Source organism: Arvicanthis niloticus, chromosome 1, assembly GCF_011762505.2.
Source record: "Arvicanthis niloticus isolate mArvNil1 chromosome 1, mArvNil1.pat.X, whole genome shotgun sequence".
In the NCBI taxonomy this organism is placed as follows: domain Eukaryota; kingdom Metazoa; phylum Chordata; class Mammalia; order Rodentia; family Muridae; genus Arvicanthis; species Arvicanthis niloticus.
Genome location: NC_047658.1, coordinates 150,659,599 through 150,680,468, shown reverse-complemented (window position 1 = coordinate 150,680,468; position 20,870 = coordinate 150,659,599). Strand labels below are relative to the sequence as shown.

Sequence of the window (20,870 nt, the reverse complement as noted above, 5' to 3'; positions counted from 1 at the left end):
TTCTGAGCCTCATATTTATAGACTGGCTGCCCAGGCTCAGCCTCACCATGTGGGCTGTTGCTCAGAGCTATAGATTTAAAGGCTGAATTTAAAGGCTTACAATTTCCTTGTAAGCCTTCACCTCCTGATAAAAGGGGTAAGGTGTGCAGAGGTAGCTGGCCTAGGTAGCTCCGGACAGAGAGGGTGGAAGAAGAGAGTGAGACAAAAGAGCAGGCACTGGCTAAGTCAGAGCCATGTGCTGCTGAGGGCATTACAGGTAATCCTAATATAACACAGGCCCAAATCCTTCCCCTGTCTTTCCCCATGAGAAAATGGTACATGGGGATGAAGAAATAGCTCAATGATTAAGCGCGTTGGCTGCTCTTCCGGAGGCCCTAGGTTTGATTCCAGCACCTGCATAATGGCTCACAGTTGTTTGTAACTCCAGTCCAGGGAGCTCTTTGCCCTCACGTGGCCTCTGAGGGTACCGGGTACTCAAGTGTGCGCATGCGCACACACAAAACATCCATACAGATAAAACGGGTTTTTTTCCAACAAGAAAGTTTGACACATTCGTCAATCCTGCTTTCCTCACTCATCAAAGACTGATGTTCCTGGCTCAGCTTCATCTGCTTTTGCCTGTGCCATCTCCTCTTTTCCTTCCTTCCCCCTCTTTTCTCCTCCTTGCCTTCTCTTTCCCTAGCCACTGAACCTCTCCGGTGCATGTGGGAGCACTTAAGATTTCATTCTACAGAACAGTACCTAGGTCAGCAATTAGGGTGAATCCAAGCCCCGGGAGACCCTGGCACATGGGCAATGGGGAAATTAAGGCTGGAGAGAGTGAGAAAGCCATGGTGATAATGACCACTCATAACTCCAAGCTGCCTACCTAGCCCCCCCGTACCCCCCCGCCCCCGAACGGCATGGGGAATGGCAATGAGTTTTGAACCAAAGGCTCATCTGTAGCCATCATCTAGAGGGGAAAGTTCCTAGCTCAGGGAAAAATGATGGCACTGGCCTCCAACCAACTCTGAATGCTATCAACCCTGCAGCATTTCTCTCTCTTCTCTCTCTCCTATCTCTCTCTGACATAAGAAGTGCATATGCACACCCCATACTTAGTCAAAGGGTAGCATCTGCCAGGTAAGGACTCCGCCAGGAATCAGTAGGCATTGGCTTCTTTTAGGTCCACTACTTCTGTCTATGCCTTCAGAAACCTACCGGGACTTTTGAGAGATTTGCGAAGCCCTGGGTAGAATTTCGAAGTGATTTTGTTTGTTTTGTTTGAGTAAAAGAGGCAGGAGGCAGACAGGTGTTGTACCCAGCAGCAGGCTGAAGGAGTAGGCTATGGGGTAAGGACAGCAGGCATGGAAAGATCACCGAGAGATTCATTTGGTGGAGGTCCCGCCCTCTGAGGCAGCTACTCCGTACTTCTGTTTTAAATAAGAGTCCAGTGTGAAGTGGAGTGATCAAATAGCTTGGTCATGGTCACACCAGCCAGTTTGTGGTAGGAGTTCAGAGCAGACTCGTGAAGCTGACACCCAAGCTCTTGAGGGCCCACCCTACTGCCCTATGCCCTTTGACAGGGCTGGCCACACCGAGCCCACTGCTCAGCGTTTCTGTCTCAAGGACAGAGAGAAACTGAATACTTAGGTGGCTCTCCCTAGCCTCACCTACGATGGCAACTTCAAGGCGCCGACTGCAAGGGCAGCGACTCCTGATTGGATCGGGCTCCGGCAGAGCCGCAGCGCGGTCGCTGATTGGCTGCGCGGGGTCAGGCGCTGTGGGCCGAGTGAACGCGAGTGACCCTGTGGGCGGGTGCTGACCGAGAGTAACCCCGAGAGGGACGCCACGCCTCTCCCTTTGTCTCCTCCGGCTCTTTGCTCCCGCCCGCCAGGCCTGCCTGGGCAGAGACTGGGCGTGGGAGCGGAGGCGGGGCTGAGTGCGACTGAGCAAGCATCGGAAGACTAACTAGACTGAAGCATTTGAGCACAGCTGCTTCCTTCTGCCTCAGGCCCCAGCTTTGTAAGTGGGGTTCTGTGAGGCTGAGTGGAAGTCTCTAGGAAAAAAGTTTATAGATCCTCGAGCAGATGTGGCAGTTATGCCTTAGTGACTCTGGAGTGATCTTCTGTAAACAGCCTTAAACTGGAAAAGGCTAGGCAGCTTCCCCCAGCCTGGAGACCCGTCCTGGGACACTTTTGCAAAGACGCAACGTCAAGGGTGCGCTTAAACACTGCTGGTGGGGATGGAAAGTGGTTCAGCCGCTGTGGAAAACAGGTTGGTGTCCCCATGAAAGGTTGAAGAATTACCGCAAGATCACACACACCATTGCACTCCTGTTACACACCTAAGTCAGTAATGGTGCACAGTGCTCATAGCAGTGTCACCAGGTGCACAGGGCCATAAAATTGCCACCTCAATTTTCTCATTGTGATTAATTTTAATTGTTAGCTTGACAGGATTGAGAATCACCAGAGAGATATACTTTTTTTTTTTTTTTTTTTTTTTTTTTTGGTTGTTTTTGGTCTTTCGAGACAGGGTTTCTCTGTGTAGTCCTGGCTGTCCTGGAACTCACTCGGTAGACCAGGCTGGCCTCGAACTCAGAAATCCGCCTGCCTCTGCCTCTCAAGTGCTGGGATTAAAGGCGTGCGCCACCACCGCCCGGCCGAGATATACTTTTTAAGTGTGTCAGAATGGGCCAACTGAGAAGGGCGAAAGCCACCCTGAATGTGGGTGGCATCTTGACACACGTGGGGGGGGGGCGCGTCTGGATTGAATTTTTTAAAAGGCAAGAAGTCGCAGGCAGCTGGACACCACGCTTCCTTACTTCAGACAAAGTAATACCTCATGCTCCTGCTAACAGAGCCGGAGCGCCTCCCTGCCATACCTTTCCAGGCAAGCCAAAAGGAAAGCCTCCTTCCTTGTTTGTTAGGTGTTTTGTTAATAGTTGGGAGAAAAAACAGATACACCTGTATCTCCAAGGAATTAGAAAATAGACTTTGGAAAAGGAAAATGGACCTGTTTACAGTTTGACCAAAACTATAGGGCTCTTCATTCCTTCCCACTGTACATCTTAAAATCTGTAGAATGGGCAAAGACAAACAGGCAAATACAGCTGTGAACAGGGTTAACTGGAGGAAGGGGACTGTTTCCCGGGATAAAGACAGGCTGAGCTGGGGAGATGGCTGAGTGGATAAAGTCCTTGGGGGACAGGCTTGAGGACCTGCTTCCAAATCTCCAGAACCCAAGAAAAGCCAGATGTGTCGGCTCTTATGAAGGGCTCTTATCTTATTAGATAGAAGGGGGAGGCAGATGAACGCTCGCTTGCCTGGCCAGCTAGCTAGCTAGCCTGGTAACACTGAAGAAGTGGATAAAGAGCATTGTTCACACACAATGGGGTGCTAATAAGAAAAAAATGAAAGGATTCCGGTACTGTTTGGTGCTACACTGTCAACAGATGTACAAAACATGCTTCAAGAAGAGAGCCAGATGTGGAGCTCACAGATTGTTCGATTCTGTTCCTGTGAAGCATGCAGTAAGTCCAGAGAAAAAGAGAAACTGGCTGTTGCCAGGGTTGGGGAGTGGTCTTGGAAGGTGAGTGAGGAGAGGGGTCAGTGTTTAGGTGCTGTAGTGTCTCTTTGGAGTGAGGGCATGTTTTGAAAGTAGGTGTGTCAGGTCTACAACATTGTGAGTGTACTAATATCATAGAATTGTTCACTTTCAATTTTTATCATTTTTACTTTAGAAGAAAAGTGATTTACAGTTATCATAGTGTATACCAGTGTCTTAATGGGGATGGAGAAAGAAACTCAACAGGATAAAATTCCTAGGATCCCAGTAGCGTGTATGATGACCTGGGTACAGCAGGGCACTGACTGCACCCAAGGGTGAATCTAGACCCAGCAGATTGTTGGCAAATTCAGGCACACCAGGACTGTGTGGAGCTGGTCTGTATCGTTGTCCACATTAAACTGGCTAATTTTGGTTTGTGAAAATCCACATCATTTAAAATGGCTATACCAAGAGAAAAGGGGCTGGGGGGTGTCTTCTAGGTCATCTAGAATTCTCTGAGAATTTGTAAGACCTACCAGCGTTCTTGCGCCCTCTGCTGGCAGTTTAAAGAAATCACTTTCCTTTTTTTTTTTTTTTTCTGACCAGAAATATTACTGCTTCCTATGAGAAATGACCCAGAATGAGATCCTCATTGGGTTTTTTGAGCAGGTCCTCACGTGGGCCCAGATCTACCTGGAGTCAGCACAGCCCACCTGCATCTTTATAGCTCAGATAGAGAAGCCTAGGGAGGGGAGTGGAGTGGGACAAGCAGATTGTCCCAAGGAGGAACTTCTTTTTGTTCCCAATATCTCCAAGGTACATTCTCCATTTCTTGTACCTTGTGATTATTTTGAGTCCCTTGCTCCAAATTCACTGAGCAGAATAAGTCTTTGCCTGTATCATAGAAAGTTAATATAGGTCACAAAATTGGACTCATACTCACTGTGACGTTTTCCATGTCACATTCAGGGCTGTGACCTTCACAGTCACAGATTTTCAGTGTCAGGTGAACTGTGAGGCTCTGAGTTTACTACTGACCACTCTAAAAGAGCCAATGACCAAAGCTGCATGTAGTGTTCCCTTTAACAAAACCTCAAACATTTGATTTTACCAATAAAGACTCAGGAACCAGATGCTGGGGTGAAAGCCTGCTAGCTCAGAAAAGCAGAGAAAGCACCCAACTGACCTTCCTCTGAAAGACCCCCACAAGGGGACCCTCACCCAAGTCCGGACCTGCATGAACCCAAGGACACACGAGAGACCTTCTTGATGCAATTACAGAGGAGGTTTAATGACAAGGGCCCTCGAGGTGGAACATATCTCACGCAGGAGATAGAGGTTCCGACCCAGAACCCAGGAAACTTGGGATATTTATGGGTAGGGGTTGGGGAAAGCGGGAAAATTTGGCGCGGTTACATATGATTGGATATTTCAAACATCAGCAACTTGCAGAAGCGGCTACGTGTGAGCTGGCAGGATGACTAGTTACTTTTGACCATGAAACCTTGGACTTCTTGAAAAGGGGGAGAGAAAAGTAACACCAGATAGCCCACTACTCACTTGGGCTTGTTTGGACTTGTCTGGGCACGTCCTTGCATGCCTTTTCATTTTTGGTCACCCTGCCCCTGGAGGGACTTAATATTTTATTATGACTATATTTAACAAATTGTTGGTGGTCTTTGCTGACCATGAATTTTTGTTATTGTTACAATGCTGCTTTCAAATTTTGTTCTCACACCTCCATAGCCAACATCCTAAAAGACCAAGCTTTCCTCCACGACATGGCAAAACCTCCCTTTTACTTCCTGTGTATGTCCCTGTCAACTGGTCTCTTGCTCTACCTCTTGACCCATGGTTGACTTTATTTAAACCTGTTTACGGAAACCTCTTTAAATTAAAGGTGGGTGCTAGGGCTGAGCCACACCACAACTAGAAATAGGTTTTTCCAGTAAATAGCACAATCTCAGGGTTCACAGTGTGATCAAATATCCTGCAGCACACATCTATGGGCAAAACCATAGTTGTTCAGAAGGCAATTCGGTGGATGCATTACATATAGGAAATAACAATAATAGCTTCCCCACTAAAGCCTAGGAACTCCACAGTTGTAGGGTTTTTTTAAATTAGTAGCATTGTGTGTGTCTCTCTCTCTCTCTCTCTCTCTGTGTGTGTGTGTGTGTGGTGTCTATATGCAGTATACATACATATACATGTGGGGTACACATGTGCAGGTCACAGGACAACTTTTAGGAGTCAGTTCTTTTACCTTGTTTTTGAGGCAGGGCCTTTCTTGCCCAGCTGCTCCCAGCTGGCTGGCCAGCAAGCTTCTAGTCAGCTCTCCTTTCTGTGCCTCCCATCTCTCCATGAGTGTACTGGAATTACAGAAATGCACTACTGCACTCAGCTTTTTACACAGTCTCGGGATTGGCCTTAGGTCCTTAGGCTTTTGCTGCAAGCCCCTTTCCCTGATGAGCCATCTCACTATCCCCCAGACACAGGCTTTCTGATGGTAAATTCCCTTCTAGGGAGTGGGTCTCATGTCTACTCATGAATCAGTGGGTTACCCACCTACCAGACTTGCTTCTATTGTACCGGTGGACACACTGCCTGACCAGTCAGTTTGTTGAATACAGCAGCCACAACTGAAAAAGACTGTTGATGAAACTCCTTCCCAAAGCAGCCTGCGTTAACATCTTTCAGCTGTTTCATTAAACCAATTATATGCAACAAAGATCCACTGACCCAAGATAATCAAGAATATCATAGGAAGGATCGAGGCAATAAGTAAGACACTGTGCAGGAATCCCTGGATTTTATCAACCCAAGGAGCAAACTGCACTAAGAAAGGGACCCAGCTTTGAAACTCTTTCAGAGGGACATTGAGTTCCTACTCAGGAAATCTTCAACCCGAACAGCTTTTCCTGAGAAAGTTATCTCTCAGAATCTGCTTACCAACACTATGTATCCCTCAACCTCTCCATCTCTGTCTTGAAATAGGAAGAGTTTCATTGCCAAGCTCTGGGGCTCAAGACAGAAAGGAATGATGCTGTGTGGCGGGTTCCATGTCTGCTTGGGAAGCATCTGGGTCTGATCACAGAAAGAACGTTTTTATAACTCACTCCATGTAACACCATGCCTGCTTAAGGACCCTCCCTGGCATGGTAGCTCGCCTCCCTGGTGTTTTAAAGCAATGCAAGCTCAGTGCCAAGGAAAGTTTAGGTTTTTTTTGTTGTCTTTTTGGTGGTGTGTGTGTATGTAGTGTGTGTGTGTGTTTTCATTTTTACTATGGCCTGATGGGAGTTGACAGAGAACAGATCTGGTTGGAGTTTTAGCTCTAGACACCTACCTTGAGGCTCAAGAGAGTTCAAGGAAAGAGTGCTATCGGTGGGGTCCTTTCATTTAAAACCTTTGCTGCCTTTTCAAAGTTCTATTCCAACCCTATTGCTCACTTGCAGCTCTCCTGGAAAGGCAGGAAAGTAATAAGTAGGATTAAGCAATAAAGAGGTCTCTGGAACACAAGACAAAGAGCAGAAGAATTTCTGCTTAGCATCATAAAAGAAAATTTTGGCCTTTTAATATTTGAATATTTTACAAGACTGTCTAAAATGGGACTCTATACAACATGGCTGCTTCTTTTCAGCATTTAAAAAACAGCTGGCTTTTTGACTAGAATGACCCCACACTCAGCCGCTCTTGTGGTTGCCGTCTCCAGTTCTCTTAATCCTGGCTAAGACAGCAGCCTTAGAAACTTTCTTCCGGTCGTAAGCCAGGCCGAGGGCAGCCATGCAGTCGATGAAGAAGGTGGTGAAGTTGATGTGCCATCGGTACTCACTGGCAGAGTAGTCGTAGGGGAAGGCATGGTGGTAGTTGTGGAAGCCCTCGCCTGCAACAGAAGCAAGGAGAGCAGTCAGGGCGCTCAGTGATTGCTGCTTCCTCCTCTGCACACACCTCTTACCCAGTGGGCTCCTCAGACTTTGGGGACTCAGGACTGCAGGTGAGTGACTGGCTGACCCACGGCCTTCAACTCTGAAGCAGTGAGCTGAAAGGTTGTCCTTACTATTTGAAAGCATGTTGGAAGAAAATTTGCTTCCAAGGCCAACAAGATAAGAAGCAGATTATTCTGGGGAGATATTGTTTACATTGGAAAATGCCGCAATGTCAGTATACGCTGAGATACTGTAGGCTCCTTGAGTGTGTCCACGTAACCAGCAGGGGAAGGTCCGTTGGTAGATCAGTGCCTATAGCTCTACAGAGATGACCAGGCTAGCTGTCCCCGTGGTACTTGTGTACCCCGTAAGTGGAGACAGCTGCAACAGAAAAGGCAAAGTCAGAGGAACCAGGGCCTAGCCAAGGTGGGACTTCCTTCAGCCACAGGGGATGACAGTGGCAGTTGTTGCTACTGTTTCTCAGAGCTTCTCCCTGGTACGGGAGGGTGGTTGGTGCAGGGGAGTGCTGATAAAATCATTTAATAAAATTTAATAAAGATTTCTTGTTTTATCTGATATCTATTTTTTTTTTCTGAAATTTCTGATTTTCTGAGTGGCAGTTACTTGTATAGGAAACAAACCTGAATATTTAATACAATATCTTACATAAACATATTGCAAGATATGCGAACTGTTGGAGCTAGCCTGGCAACTCAGGTTTGATATAAAGAACCCACATAAAAGTGGAAGGTCAGAACTGACTGAAAAATTGCCCTCTGATCACCACACAGGCACTGCGGCATGTATCATTACCCTCCTCTCGTCAGCCACACACACTCTGATGGGTATTCTTTTTTTTTTTTTTGCAGTGTGTGTGGAAGGGAGTGGTTTCATGACAACTTTTCTCTGTGTAGCTCTGGTTATCCCAGAACTTGATCTGTAGACTAGGCTGGCCTTGAATTTAGAGATTCACTTGCTTGCCTCTCGTGTGTTGAGATTCAAGGCATGCACCACCAAGCCTGGTTTGTGATGGCTATTCTTGGCTGTCAAATTGAGAATATTTGGAATTAACTGAAACTCTGAAATGACTGGACACCCCAGTGAGGGAGTTTTTGCTTAAGTAAGTCATTTGACAATGGAAGATCCATTTCCGGTCCAGATCTTTGAGGTGGGAAGACTCACCTCTAGCCTGGGCCACACCTGGAAGTTCAGGTAAGGACATGGAGGAAGGAAACTCCTCACGCTGCCTGTACTTTCTCATCCTCCCTAGCAAGTCTGTCTCTTCACTGGCCTACTTCAGGATTCCAGCTAGAAGAAAGAAAAGCTGAGACCTCCAGCCTTTAGGCTGGGCAACTACTGGGTTCTTGGCTCTTCTGTTCATAGGCAGTCATGGTTGGACTAGCTGGACCACAGCTTCTAAGTCACTCTAATATATATTATATATTACACACATATAATACATATATATTCATTTTCTAAGTTCTTTTATTCTAGAGAACCCTGACTGATATGCACACACACATACACACACTCACACACTCTCACACAGACACACACACACAAAGATTCCTTGTATAATGCCATACTCAATACACTTTTCTGAAACTTCTAATTTATTTGGATTAAAATGTGCCATCTTTGTAACACATTTGTGTAAATTGAATATTACACAAAGACATTGTAAGAAATATAAACTGTGACTTCAAGAAGAATTAAAAATTGCATTCGTGGCACATGCCTTTATTCCTGGCACTTGGGAAGCAGAGGCAGCCGAGTTCAAGGCCAGCCAGGTCTCTAGAGTGAGTTCAAGGACAGCCAGGGATACACAGAGAAACCCTGTCTCACCCCACCCCAACTCCCAGTATAAAAGTCTAACTTCCTTTTACAATTTCTGTGTGCACAGAATATAGATTAGATAACATCAACAGGTAAAAGTGCCAGATTTTATGGAATGGAAAAACCATTGAAAGATATTTAATGAGCTATAACAAGACAGGCAAACGCCTTTACTCTGGGGTCTGGATTTATATATTTTAAGTGGCACTTGCCTGTAATCCTAGCTCCATGAGACTGAACCAGGAGGGTAGAAAGTTCAAGTCTCACCAGGACAAATTAGAAAGACTGTATTTCTAAGGTAAAGATAAAAGAGCTAGACAAATAGCTTATTGGTAGAAATTCAAGGTCAACCTGAGCTACAGAGTAAGTGCAGGACCAGCCTAGATTACTTAGTGAGTTCCTGTCTCACAATGTAGAAAACTGTATAGAGGGCTTGGGGATGTGTTTCAGGACAGCATTTGCATAAGGCTGTAAGTTTCATCCTCAGTTCTTCAGGAGGAGCGGGATGAATGTGAAAGAGAAGAGAGGGCAGAGGAGAGAGAGAGAGAAACTGAAGGGAGAGGAAGAAGAAATTGGAGATGTGACTGGCAGGAAATAGGAGAGCAGCAGATGAAGTCAGGGAGGGATGAGAAGGAGCAGAGGAGGAGTGTCAACAGGGACAAAGCAAGGCGCTGGCCACTACCTAGGATATCGAAGTCACAGTGATGCTGGAGCTGGGAGCACGCATTCACAGAATACATCTCAGTCCATAGTTGATTACTTAAACATTGGTGAATGGAAGAGCATGCATGGTGGTGGTAGTAGTGGTGGTGGTGCTGGTGGTCCCTGAATCCCGGATGGGGTGGAAGTTCATAAAACCACACCAGGGAGAGGAGCCAGTACTCTGAGAATGGCTCACTTTTAAGTCAATTGAACAAAGCCACGCTTGTTTCTTCTTTCCTTCATATGGCATGATGAGGCTTATTGTATTCTCCATTGATCCTAGTGTTCTATGTATGAATCACCTGCTCCAAGCAGGAATAGCCCAGTCCCAAGAACTGAATCAGAGATGACTTGAGAAAGGCTCATTTGGAAGGCTTTTGTTTTGCTTTGACCTTCCAATCAAAGGCAGGATTTTTTTTTTTTTTTTATCCTTTCCCCTCCTACATAAAATGTGATGCTTGACTCTTATGTTTTCCCCAACATCACAACTCAGAGTTTTACAGTGGGAGGCATGAGACGCTAAGCGCCTTTAAGAACAGATGATTCAGGCCTTCCTCGACGCTCACGGAATAAGGAGACCACTGAAAGTTAAACTATCATAGGACTTTTGACTGACTTACCCAGACTTCCGAAGGAAACTAGGGCATTCTCCCGGGGATCAATGTTCTTGTCGTAGGGGCGGTACCCATAAAGGTGGGCGGCGCTGTTCACCAGCCAGGTGGCGTTGAGCACCACAGCGTATCGCAAGAAGGTGCTAACGAATAAGCTATGTAGGAACGTTTCCCCCCAGTAGTACCAGGGCATCAGTGTGGGCAGGATGAAGCATATCAGCAGGAGGCCGGGCTTGTAGTACCTGCATGGAGAGATCACACACTCAGTCTGGAGAGAGGACTCTGGTCCTAATCTGGATTGGCTATTCTCAGTGGGAAGGGCTGCTATCTTCCTCTTACAGTGTGAGTGAAAGGGTGGGGTGGGAGCCCTGGTGCAACCACTCTGGAAATCTGTCTAGCGGTTTCTCAGAAAATTGGATATAGCATTACCTGAGGAACCAGTTATACCACTCCTGGGCATATACCCAGAAGATGCTCCAACATATAACAAGGACATATGTTCTACTATGTTCATAGCAGCCTTATTTATAATAGCCAGAAGCTGGAAAGAACCCAGATGTCCTTCAACAGAGGAATGGATACAAAAATGTGGTACATTTACACAATGGAGTATTACTCAGCAATTAAAAACAATGAGTTCGAGAAATTCTTAGGGAAATGGATGGAACTAGAAAATATCATCCTGAGTGAGGTAACCCAGTCACAAAAGAACACACATGGTATGCACTCACTGATAATTGGGTATTAGCCCAGAAGCTCGCAATACCCAATATTCAACTCACAGACCACATGAAGCTTATGAAGAAGGAAGACCAAAGTGTGGGTGCTTTGGTCCTTCTTAGAAGGAGTAACAAAATACTCATGGGAGCAAATTTGGAGACAAAGTATGGGACAGAAACTGAAAGAGAGGCCGTCTGGAGACCATTCCACCTGGGTATCCATCCCATGTGCAGTCACCAAAGGTAGACGCTGATTTGGATGTCAGGAAGTGCATGCTGACAGGAGTCTGATACAGCTGTCTCCTTAGAGGTCTGCCAGAGTCTGATATATTCAGAGGCGGATGCTCACAGCTAACCATGGAACTGATAGGGGTTCCCAATGGAGGAGTTAGAGAGAAAATTGAAGGAGCTGAAAGGGTTTGAAGTCCCATGAGGGGAGCAACAATACCAGCCAACCAGAGCTCCCAGGATCTAAACCACCAGCCTGGGAGCACATAGGGAGGAACCCATGGCTCCATCTGTATATGTAGGGGAAGATGGCCTTGTTGGGCATAGGTGGGAGAGGAGATCCTTGGTCCCATGAAGGCTGGACACCGAGTGTGGGGGAACTCAAGGGTGGGGAGGGGGGCACATTCTCAAAGAAGCAGGAGGAGGGGGGATGGGATAGGGGGTTCCTGGGTGGGGGGAAATGGGGTAAGGGGATAACATCTGAAATGTAAATAAAATATCTAATTAAAAAAAAAAAAAAGAAAGAACGAGGTGGAAAATCTTCTCAGTACAGAATGTTATCATTTTCATGGTAAGTCTGTGTTGAGCAGAGATTGTCCTAAACTAATCCCACCAGTTAATAAAGCATGGACACCCTTGTTCTTACTCACAGAGAGATGAGGTCAGTTACTCAACAAATCAGGACCAAATCCCATTCTCAGCCAGTCTATGCTGAGGCACCTGGTCTTGAGCTTCTTTTTCTCTTTGGGGATATAATGGGGTCTTTGGCATTTCTCCATTTCCTTCTAGCCTTTCCCGTCAAGGCCCATAGTGAACGTCCTGACCACCAGCAGGTTCTGTCCTTCTGGAGGCTTTATCCCAATCTCAGTTCCACACAGAACAGACCACTGATTCTCTGAGAGAATGAATTGGTGTCCCTTCAGCAGTGATTTCTTGAACTTTCCAGTCACTGGCATGACCTGCATTCAGCTTTCTCATTCTTGTGCTCCTTCTCTAACTGAGTCCTCTCTGTTAGCAATTTGTCTAAGCTCCACCCCACAATTACCTGGCAACAGCCAGGTGTGCCTGACTCACTATAAAAAGGACTACTTGCCCTCCCCCCCCCTTCTTGCTCTTGCCTTCTTGCTCCTTCCCCCTCTCTCCCAATACCCCCCCCAACATGTGCTCATGGCTGGCCTGCCTCTCTCTCTCTCTCTCTCTCTCTCTCTCTCTCTCTCTCTCTCTCTCTCTGCTTTTCTCTGTCTCTACTACCCTCTTAACTACCCCTCCCCACGCCCTATACTGCTGTATGGCTGGTCACTCAGGGGGAAGGGATGCCTCAGCATGGGCCCGCGGAGGCACCTCCTTCCCCCATACCTGACTACACCTCCACCAAACATATTTCTTCTCTTTTTATCTTTTTATAAAACACAATGCTCTCCACTCACTAACTCACGTCCTTCCTTCACCTCTTAGCTCCATGTCTTCTCCACCTGACCTGTAGTGGCCTCTTGCAAGCACGGCTTTGTTTCTGTACCACAAGTGGTTGGAGAAATAAACTCACTGTCAACCACTTTGAACCTATCTGTGGCTGAGGCACTGCTAAGTCTGTGTTACCTTTTTTCCTGTCATATCTTTTGCAGATCAAGGAAACAAACTATTTCTGGATCCTGTGGGAAGCTTTAATTCATTTTTCTATTTTTGTTCTGTACGCACATCTTTCTTTCCATTGTTTCTGATGCTGTGTTTTCATTAGCCTTTCTTGTTCTCCCTGGGCAGTCTCTGACCCTTTCTGCCTGTCACAATACAGACAGTAGTTTGCTTTCCTTCATGGTATCTTCGGTATATGCTAAAATCTCCTGGAAAGTAAGAACTTAGTTGAGTTCACTGTGTTTATGAATATTGGCTACATTTAACTGGTTTAATGAAATCTGTTGAGAGAGAGAGAGAGAGAGAGAGAGAGAGAGAGAGAGAGAGAGAGAGAACAACAACCCTCCATGACTTGCATATCCAAGCAATTAAAAACTAGGGTTTAAAATGATCTGTTTGTTTTTGTTTTATTGAAACAACATCTTACTATATAGCCCTGGATGTCCTGGACCTCACTATGCACACCAGACTGGCTTCAAACCCACAGAGATCCACCTGCCTCTGCCTTTCAAATCCTGGGACTAAAGACACGTGTGCCACCACACCTGGCCAATGTGTTTTTAAAAACTGTTTTTCATTGTTTTTATTGATGTATATGTGTGTAGGTCTGTGTGAGTAAATAGCCCATGCGTTCCTGTGTCTCGGAAGGTCAAAATGGGGTGTCAGATCCTTTGGAGCTGGAGTTGTGGGAGTAAGCCACTCAACCTGGATGCTAGGATCTGAACTAGGGTCCTCTAGAAGAACAGGAAGTGCTTTTTAACTGTTGAGCCATCTCTTCAGCCCCCAGGGTATCACTATGTAGCCCTGGCTGGCCTGGACTTCACAGAGGTCTGTCTGCATGTTCCCAATGCTGGGATCACAGGTCCACTTGGCTGAAATGATGCCATTGAACGGATAAACCTGGAAAGTCATTCAGCTATTCTAAGGGGGTAAGAGAAATGAGATCTTAAAACCTCATCGCCCGAGTTCCACCCCCATGCCCCACTCACCTCCTCTGGAACATCACCAGCTTCTCAGCTTTTAGGTCAGACATGTCTAGTTTTCCACCCTTCTCTTTGACAGCCGGATGTTTGCGCACAAGCAGCCAACCCACGTGAGAGAAGAAAAAGCCCCGGCGGGAATTGTGAGGGTCAGCGTGTGTGTCTGAGAACTTGTGGTGGGCGCGGTGATCTCGGGCCCATTCATACACATCATTCTGGAAGCACAGGAAAGAGGAACCCAACGTTGAGAAGAGATGCCCTCCAAGGAGTATGCAAGGGCCTAGATATCTGCAAGGCCCTGGGACTCTCAGATCAACTCTCAGAGTCCTAGGCACTCTGTCTCCCAACGAGGCCTTGGCAACACCCTCTCCTGCACAGTGGCCCCTGGAGCTTCTGTGAAAAAACAATTTAAAGACCCAGAACAAAAGAATACTCTTGCTTCCCAAGGTTGCATGGTGGGTAGATGGAAGTCGGGTCTTAATGTTCAGAGAATTTCATCAGCAGAGAACATGGTGTTTCTTTATGCAAGTAACATGAGACAAGGTTCCTTTCAAGGTATTGATCAGGGGCAGAGAGATTATGAAACAGATGGCCTTGGCTCCAATGTTCTGCTCTGTTGTAAAGCTGCAAAAACTCTATGTCATTGCCATCACAAGTGGGTTGCAACCCCAGAGGACCAACGTATGACTTAGGAGCCTGAACACATTTCTGAATGACCTCTGTGCATCTCTGAACTTTATCCATTCCTTCAAGCATATGCTAATGTGCATCTTCTTTTTGTCCTCTAAACATAAAGACTGGGAGCCTTCGCCATATACATTGTCAGAGAGAGGTGATTACACACAGGATAAGAGCCTCAGATATTGCCAAGGCAAAGTAATTAATTCGTTTTCTAGTATTTTCCCCCTTCCAAGCCAAATCCCTTAAGCAACAGCCCATGACTAGGTGAGTGTCCCTCTCCTAATTTCCTATAGTATATTCGCTATAAACTTGTTGCAAGCACCATCCTCCATGCTTGAGTTATCCATCGAGGTAGCCCTTGATAGGACAACAAGGTAAGTTTATTTAATGTCTCAGTGATCGGGTTTCCTCATCTGTTCAGTGGGTGGAACAATGAGGCCTATTTCCTGGCATCCTGGTTGTGAAGACTTAAGGAGTTAATCCATGTCAAATGCTGGCTCAATGTCCAACAACACATAGAAATGTTTGCTCTTATTACCTGAAACAAAAGAGTTCTTGAATCTGTGACACATCCCACATCCTATTATAATAGAGTTCAAAGACAGTCACAGCGAAGCATGATTTATTGTTGTCTGAGTGTTTAGGGAACCATAGTCAGTGTCTTGATGATATTCTATAGTCCTTTAAACCAAAGGACTACAGCAGCCATAACTCAGGAAGCTTGGGTTCAGAAAAAGTTATGCCTGGAGAACCTGTCCTACCAACTTCCTGTTTCCCTTCCCAGTGACCCTGAGATATCCCATGCTGTGGGAATCTCTATACTGAGCATGTACTTGAGAAGACCACTGAAGTCTACCTTTCTGGGTTCTGATGTCTCCCACTCTGCTCTGGATCATCCATAGAGCAGAGACACAAAAAAGAACGGCACCAGCTTCTTACCTGGAACGCCATGGTGTTGGCAATGATGAGGAAGACCCTCAGGGGCAGCCGTGCCTTGTAGGTTCTGTGGCTCCACAGGCGATGAGCCCCGGCTCCAATGCCCTCAATACTGATCATGAAGCAAAGGAATGCTGTTGAGATGGACAATGGAGGAGTCAGCTAACTGGTAAGTGTCCAAGAACACCCTCCCCATACCAGAGTTTGCTTCTTAGGGTTTGAAGGAGTCTATGGGTTGCTCTTTGAGACATCACAGCATTCAGCCCTGCAAAAAATAATCATCATCTCTAACCACTCCACCTAGGAGTGGATGTGAGTCAGAAAGACCCAGGCACAAAGTGGGCAGAAAGACAGGATGCTGCAAAGAAGACAGGTTGTTGGCATTGTCCACAGCGTTATCTCACTTTAGTTGTCAGATCACTGCAACACTTTTCTAAGTTCTATGCCCTTTGACCTTCAGATCATGTCCCCAAGGGGTTCCAGGTCATCAACTATTCCAGACCTAATATACATAATCAAGAATGTTCAGAAAATTTCAGTCAGAGCTTAACTTCTGTTGAAGAGGAGATTCATGGGTCATGGGGCTATGACTGTTAGTCTGTTGTTACTGCAGCATTTCAGGCCTGTAGCAGGGGTCTCAGCACAAGTCAGCCTTGCACGCAGTCCCACTTACACAGAGGCTCAAGCTTCACTGATCCTTAACATTATCTTGCATTGCAGGATAGTTGATCACATTGTGAACCTCAAGACTATGAACTGGAAAAACCTTCTAGTGATGTGGCTCAGCCCTCGCACAACCTTTAATCCAAAGAGCTTTCTGTAAGCAGGATTAATGAAAGTCAATGATAGGTCAAGAGGTGGAGAAAGCACCCAGCTGTCCTTCTTACTCCACCCACATCCTAGAAGGAAATGGCTCTTTCTCCACACCATCTTAAATACCCTTCATCTCAGAGACTCTCTCTCTCTCTCTCTCTCTCTCTCTCTCTCTCTCTCTCTCTCTCTCTCTCAGATTTATTAATTTATTGTGTGAGTACATGCACTCTGTTGCTCTCTTCAGACACACCAGAAGAGGGCATCAGATTCCATTACAGATGGTTGTGAGCCACCATGTAGTTGCTGGGAATTGAACTCCGGAAGAGCAGTCAGTGCTCTTAACAGCTGAGCCATCTCTCCAGCCCCCAAGACCCCCCTTTCTCTTTCTCAGGCTTTCTTATGTTCACTCCCTGTCAAATGGTTGTTTGCTCCACCTCTTGACCCATCATTGACTCTATTTAACCCTGTCTACAGAAAGCGCTTGGGTTAAAGGTTTGTGCTAGGTCTGAGCTACAGAATAAGGTTTTTCCAGTTCACGATCCTGGGGTACACAGTGTGATCAAATATCATGCAACATTTCTCCCCTTTTATGTAAAACAAAATACCCTCTAGCATCGATAAATTATATACTATCTGGTAAAAATTACATTCATAATGTCTAGTCCATTTGTATTTGGCAGCCTCGGAGAAAGTCTTCTATTATCTATCCTATGTTGATAAGTCCAAAGTTCTGTACCTGAATCATTTTCTATTGTAACTTGCATTTATTAACCTAAAAATATCTTTTTAGATCTTAAAACACTTTCATAAATCCTAAACAACTTAAGCTTAATTGTGAGACTGTAACTATCTAGTCTTCAACCCTATCAGAGACCTGAGAAGGATAAATATTACCTGAATAAACAGGAAGTGGGGAGTAAACACCTTCTAAAACTATAGAAATGACAGAGACTGCTGGCTGCCTGGACAATCACCCAAGATTCCTCTGCAATGTTGGAGCATCTGTCTCTTCAGCCTACCGGCTCAGAATATCAGACAGATTTTCCTGTGAAGAAGAAATTATGAAGGACTTCTCTGTCTAGTACTGGCAGAATTCAGCAGCCGACATTCTTTGTGTCCTACTTGTCCACGGCTTGGACAGCATACTGTCAGCAGTTGAGCCAAGGGCATTTAAAGATGTTTTATTAATTTAAGACTTTTTTTTTTTTTCAATGAAACGTATCAGTTACTGGCAGCATCCCACTCTATTTCAAAGAAGACGGTGAGCATTGAAGACCCTCCTTATAGAGTTTGCTTCAAATGTGGGAAGCTGCCACTGGGCAAGAAACTGTCCTTGCCTCAGTATATTTGAATAGAAAAATCTTACTTATCTTTGTTATGAGTGGACACCCTCCAACTCTCCCCAAAATAGCTGTAGTCATTTTGTTCCATGTCTGCCAACTATTTCATATTGTTGCTGTACCATGCCTCTCAGTCATTGACACAGAGAAGTAACTTGGCTCAGAGCAAGGACATGTTGACCACACACCCTGTTTTGTTCTGTCTGTTCTAAATGTTCTGTATGACGTTTGCTAACCTTAAGAAATTCCACAAAGCTTTAGGTAGAACCCATCAAATAAAAGGACAATATGAACTGTTATGTCTGAAATATCTTGAGTCAGAGCTGACTACCAGGTAGTACTTCCTGTACCTGCATATGAACTCATTGTGGTTTTATCCTTTATGATCTGACAGAAAAAGATATCTGTTGTCATAGTTCAGATAATTATGAGCTATGTCTCTGGTCTGACCAGTATCAGGGTGTGTTGTGCGTTCAATAACTTATTTTTGCTTACCTGAGATCAATGTTCATATGGTTTGTGTGGTGATCCTGAACCCCAACATTTGGTGCATTGGCCGGGAACACACCCATGAACACTCCTCAGTCATTGATAGTAAATGCCACCAAGCAGTTTTCTCCACAAGGAGGTAAGTTTCCTGCACCTGCTCAGTTCTTTTTTGTTGTTGTTGTTTTTGTTTTGCTTCTGGTTTTGGAGACCAAAAGGTGGGCAATAACACACAACATGAGCCAACTCAGGAAACAGGTCTCTAAAGATACTTTTAAATTGGGATAATATTTTATGCAACTTTGCCCTAGAAATCAGACTTATAAAAGATAGGATTTAAAACAATGTTTCTTTAATGAGGTATTAAAACTGCACCCTCATGCATTGGTATACAAGAACTTTTCTTGCTGATAGGTAAATTTTCTAACAACAACAACAACAACAACAAAATACACTTGATATTTATTTTAGAAACCCTGGATTGTTTAATCTGTTAAAAGAAAAAAAAAGAGATTTTGTCTTCTAAACTTATGGTTACCCTGTTAGAACTTGGCTTTGTCTTCCAAAAATTATGGTTATGCTATGTGACTTTGTTCTTTTTTTTTTTTTAAAAGATGCTTTATTTTGATATTGCAAAGGGAACTTTTAAAAATTATAGTTAAATATATAAAGCCATGGAAAATTTTAAATTTTGTTAAATATTTTATTGGAATGTCTTTATTAATATTGTTGGTTACAATGGAGGAGGAAATTTTCATGAAAATGACTATAAATATATATAAATTATATATATATATATATATATATATATATATATATATATAAAATGACTATGTTATGGAAAAACTATAATAACTTTAGAAATTATACTGGACAGCAGCAATCAAATTATAGACACATGAAGGGGCGACAGTTATGATGAAAAAAGAAAAAGCTCGGGCAGTCCTTGTGATGGTGGACTGTTCTGATGGTGGATGTACTGGCAGAAGGTTTTCAAATACAACAGAAATGGCTGCAGTTCTTAGGAGAGAGAGAAAAAGAAAGAGAGAGAGAGAGAGAAAGAGAGAGAGAGAGAGAGAGAGAGAGAGAGAGAGAGAGAGAAGATGTCAAGAAAGCTGTGGTTACTTTGAGACAGTCATCTCAAATGCATTAGAGGAACTGTAAAAATCTGCCACAGAAGGAACCATGATGCATGGTCAGGAAAGTTACTGCAGCTTAAACAGGAAACCCCTCTTGTTCAGGACTGTCATAGCTGCCATTTGAAAAAAAATGCAGCTATTGATTAATGACATAAGATGTCAGGTATATGATATATATTCCTGAGGTCTTTTTATCTGTTTTAATTTTGTCTTTTTCTTTTCATTACATCAGGTACATATTGCTGTGTAAATTATGGTAATTATACCAGGAATAAAAATTAAGGAATTTATTCATTTAAAAATATTTTTTAGAGGTTTACAATATCAAAAAGGTTAAGAATCACTGGCTAGTGAAATCTATTCCCAATTCCTCTCTGCTCACCTGAGCTTCAGCCAGGCTCCAGCAGTTCCCTCTTTTCAGCCAAAGGAGCTGAGCCAAGCCGATAAGAGCCCTATTAGACAAGGTCTTTGCCATTTTCCCCAACTTGTTAACCTTTTCCTGTCCTGACACTGGCTTCAGCTTAAACTAAATCATACGGGAAACTGTTATGTTCTGTTATATTCTACAAAATAAAGGTAAAAAAATCTTCCTATTCTCTTTAAGGAATATGTTTATGGGTTAAAAATTTTTTATTTTGATACTAGAGGAGCTTCAATTCAGAGCTGTAATTTTTAAGATTCAAACCTAACAGAGATTGATATCAGTAACCTTGAAGATGATCAAATCCTTTAATGTGTTCAGAAATCTATTTCAAGTCATGCTGAGTACTAGCACTGTTAATTACAAGGTTAGAGCTTTATTTAGTTTCCTGCTTAATGTTTGTAAGGTACAATTTAGAGCAAAAAAACTAAGAACAGACAAAGATTGCTTAACTCAGATATGCTAGGTAGGTACTAGCCCTCAAACCAGTCAGAGATTTGCTGAATATGGCATTTAATATGTTTAAACTTACTATGACAGACAGAAACTCCCAAAATATAACACTGACCCCCTACAGTCTTCAAGAAGATATGGGCACAATGACAAAGGACTTTGTTGGGATTATGGTATGATAACCATTGGGCATAACTTCCCAATGCCTTGCCTACTGCCAGAGCCTAGCCTGAACTGTGGATAAACAGAGGACAACTAGAGAATTGACTGCCACACATTGCTTAAGTTCAAGGTGAGGTCAGTCTCTCCCATGTTCCTCCTCCATAGGAAAAAAAAAAAAAACCTCTTCATCTTCTGGGCCTCATAATCAAAGACTGCCTCTGCCCTGGGTGCCATTGAGACATGGGAGCCTGGGTTGGTAACTGTCTCAGTAATAAAA

The 20,870-nt window shown here is 44.4% G+C and overlaps 1 protein-coding gene and 1 long non-coding RNA gene across 2 annotated transcripts in view; one reads left to right on the top strand and one right to left on the bottom strand.

Annotated features, from left to right (window-relative positions):
• Positions 1–1,672: 1,672 nt before the first annotated feature.
• LOC143437217 (uncharacterized) lies at positions 1,673–19,107 on the top strand. Its single transcript, XR_013106834.1, has 3 exons — positions 1,673–2,256; positions 14,245–15,107; positions 15,628–19,107. It is a non-coding gene; the product is annotated as an uncharacterized LOC143437217 (long non-coding RNA).
• The window catches only part of LOC117716910 (acyl-CoA desaturase 3), a 41,476-nt gene continuing 25,414 nt past the window's right edge, over positions 4,809–20,870 (bottom strand). The window contains exons 3-6 of the mRNA XM_034514029.2: positions 15,783–15,913; positions 14,172–14,377; positions 10,616–10,848; positions 4,809–7,414 (exon numbers count right to left, since the gene is read on the bottom strand). Coding sequence (XP_034369920.2) covers positions 7,215–7,414; positions 10,616–10,848; positions 14,172–14,377; positions 15,783–15,913 — 770 coding nt within the window. The 3' untranslated portion in view covers positions 4,809–7,214. The remainder of the gene's footprint in view (positions 7,415–10,615; positions 10,849–14,171; positions 14,378–15,782; positions 15,914–20,870) is intronic.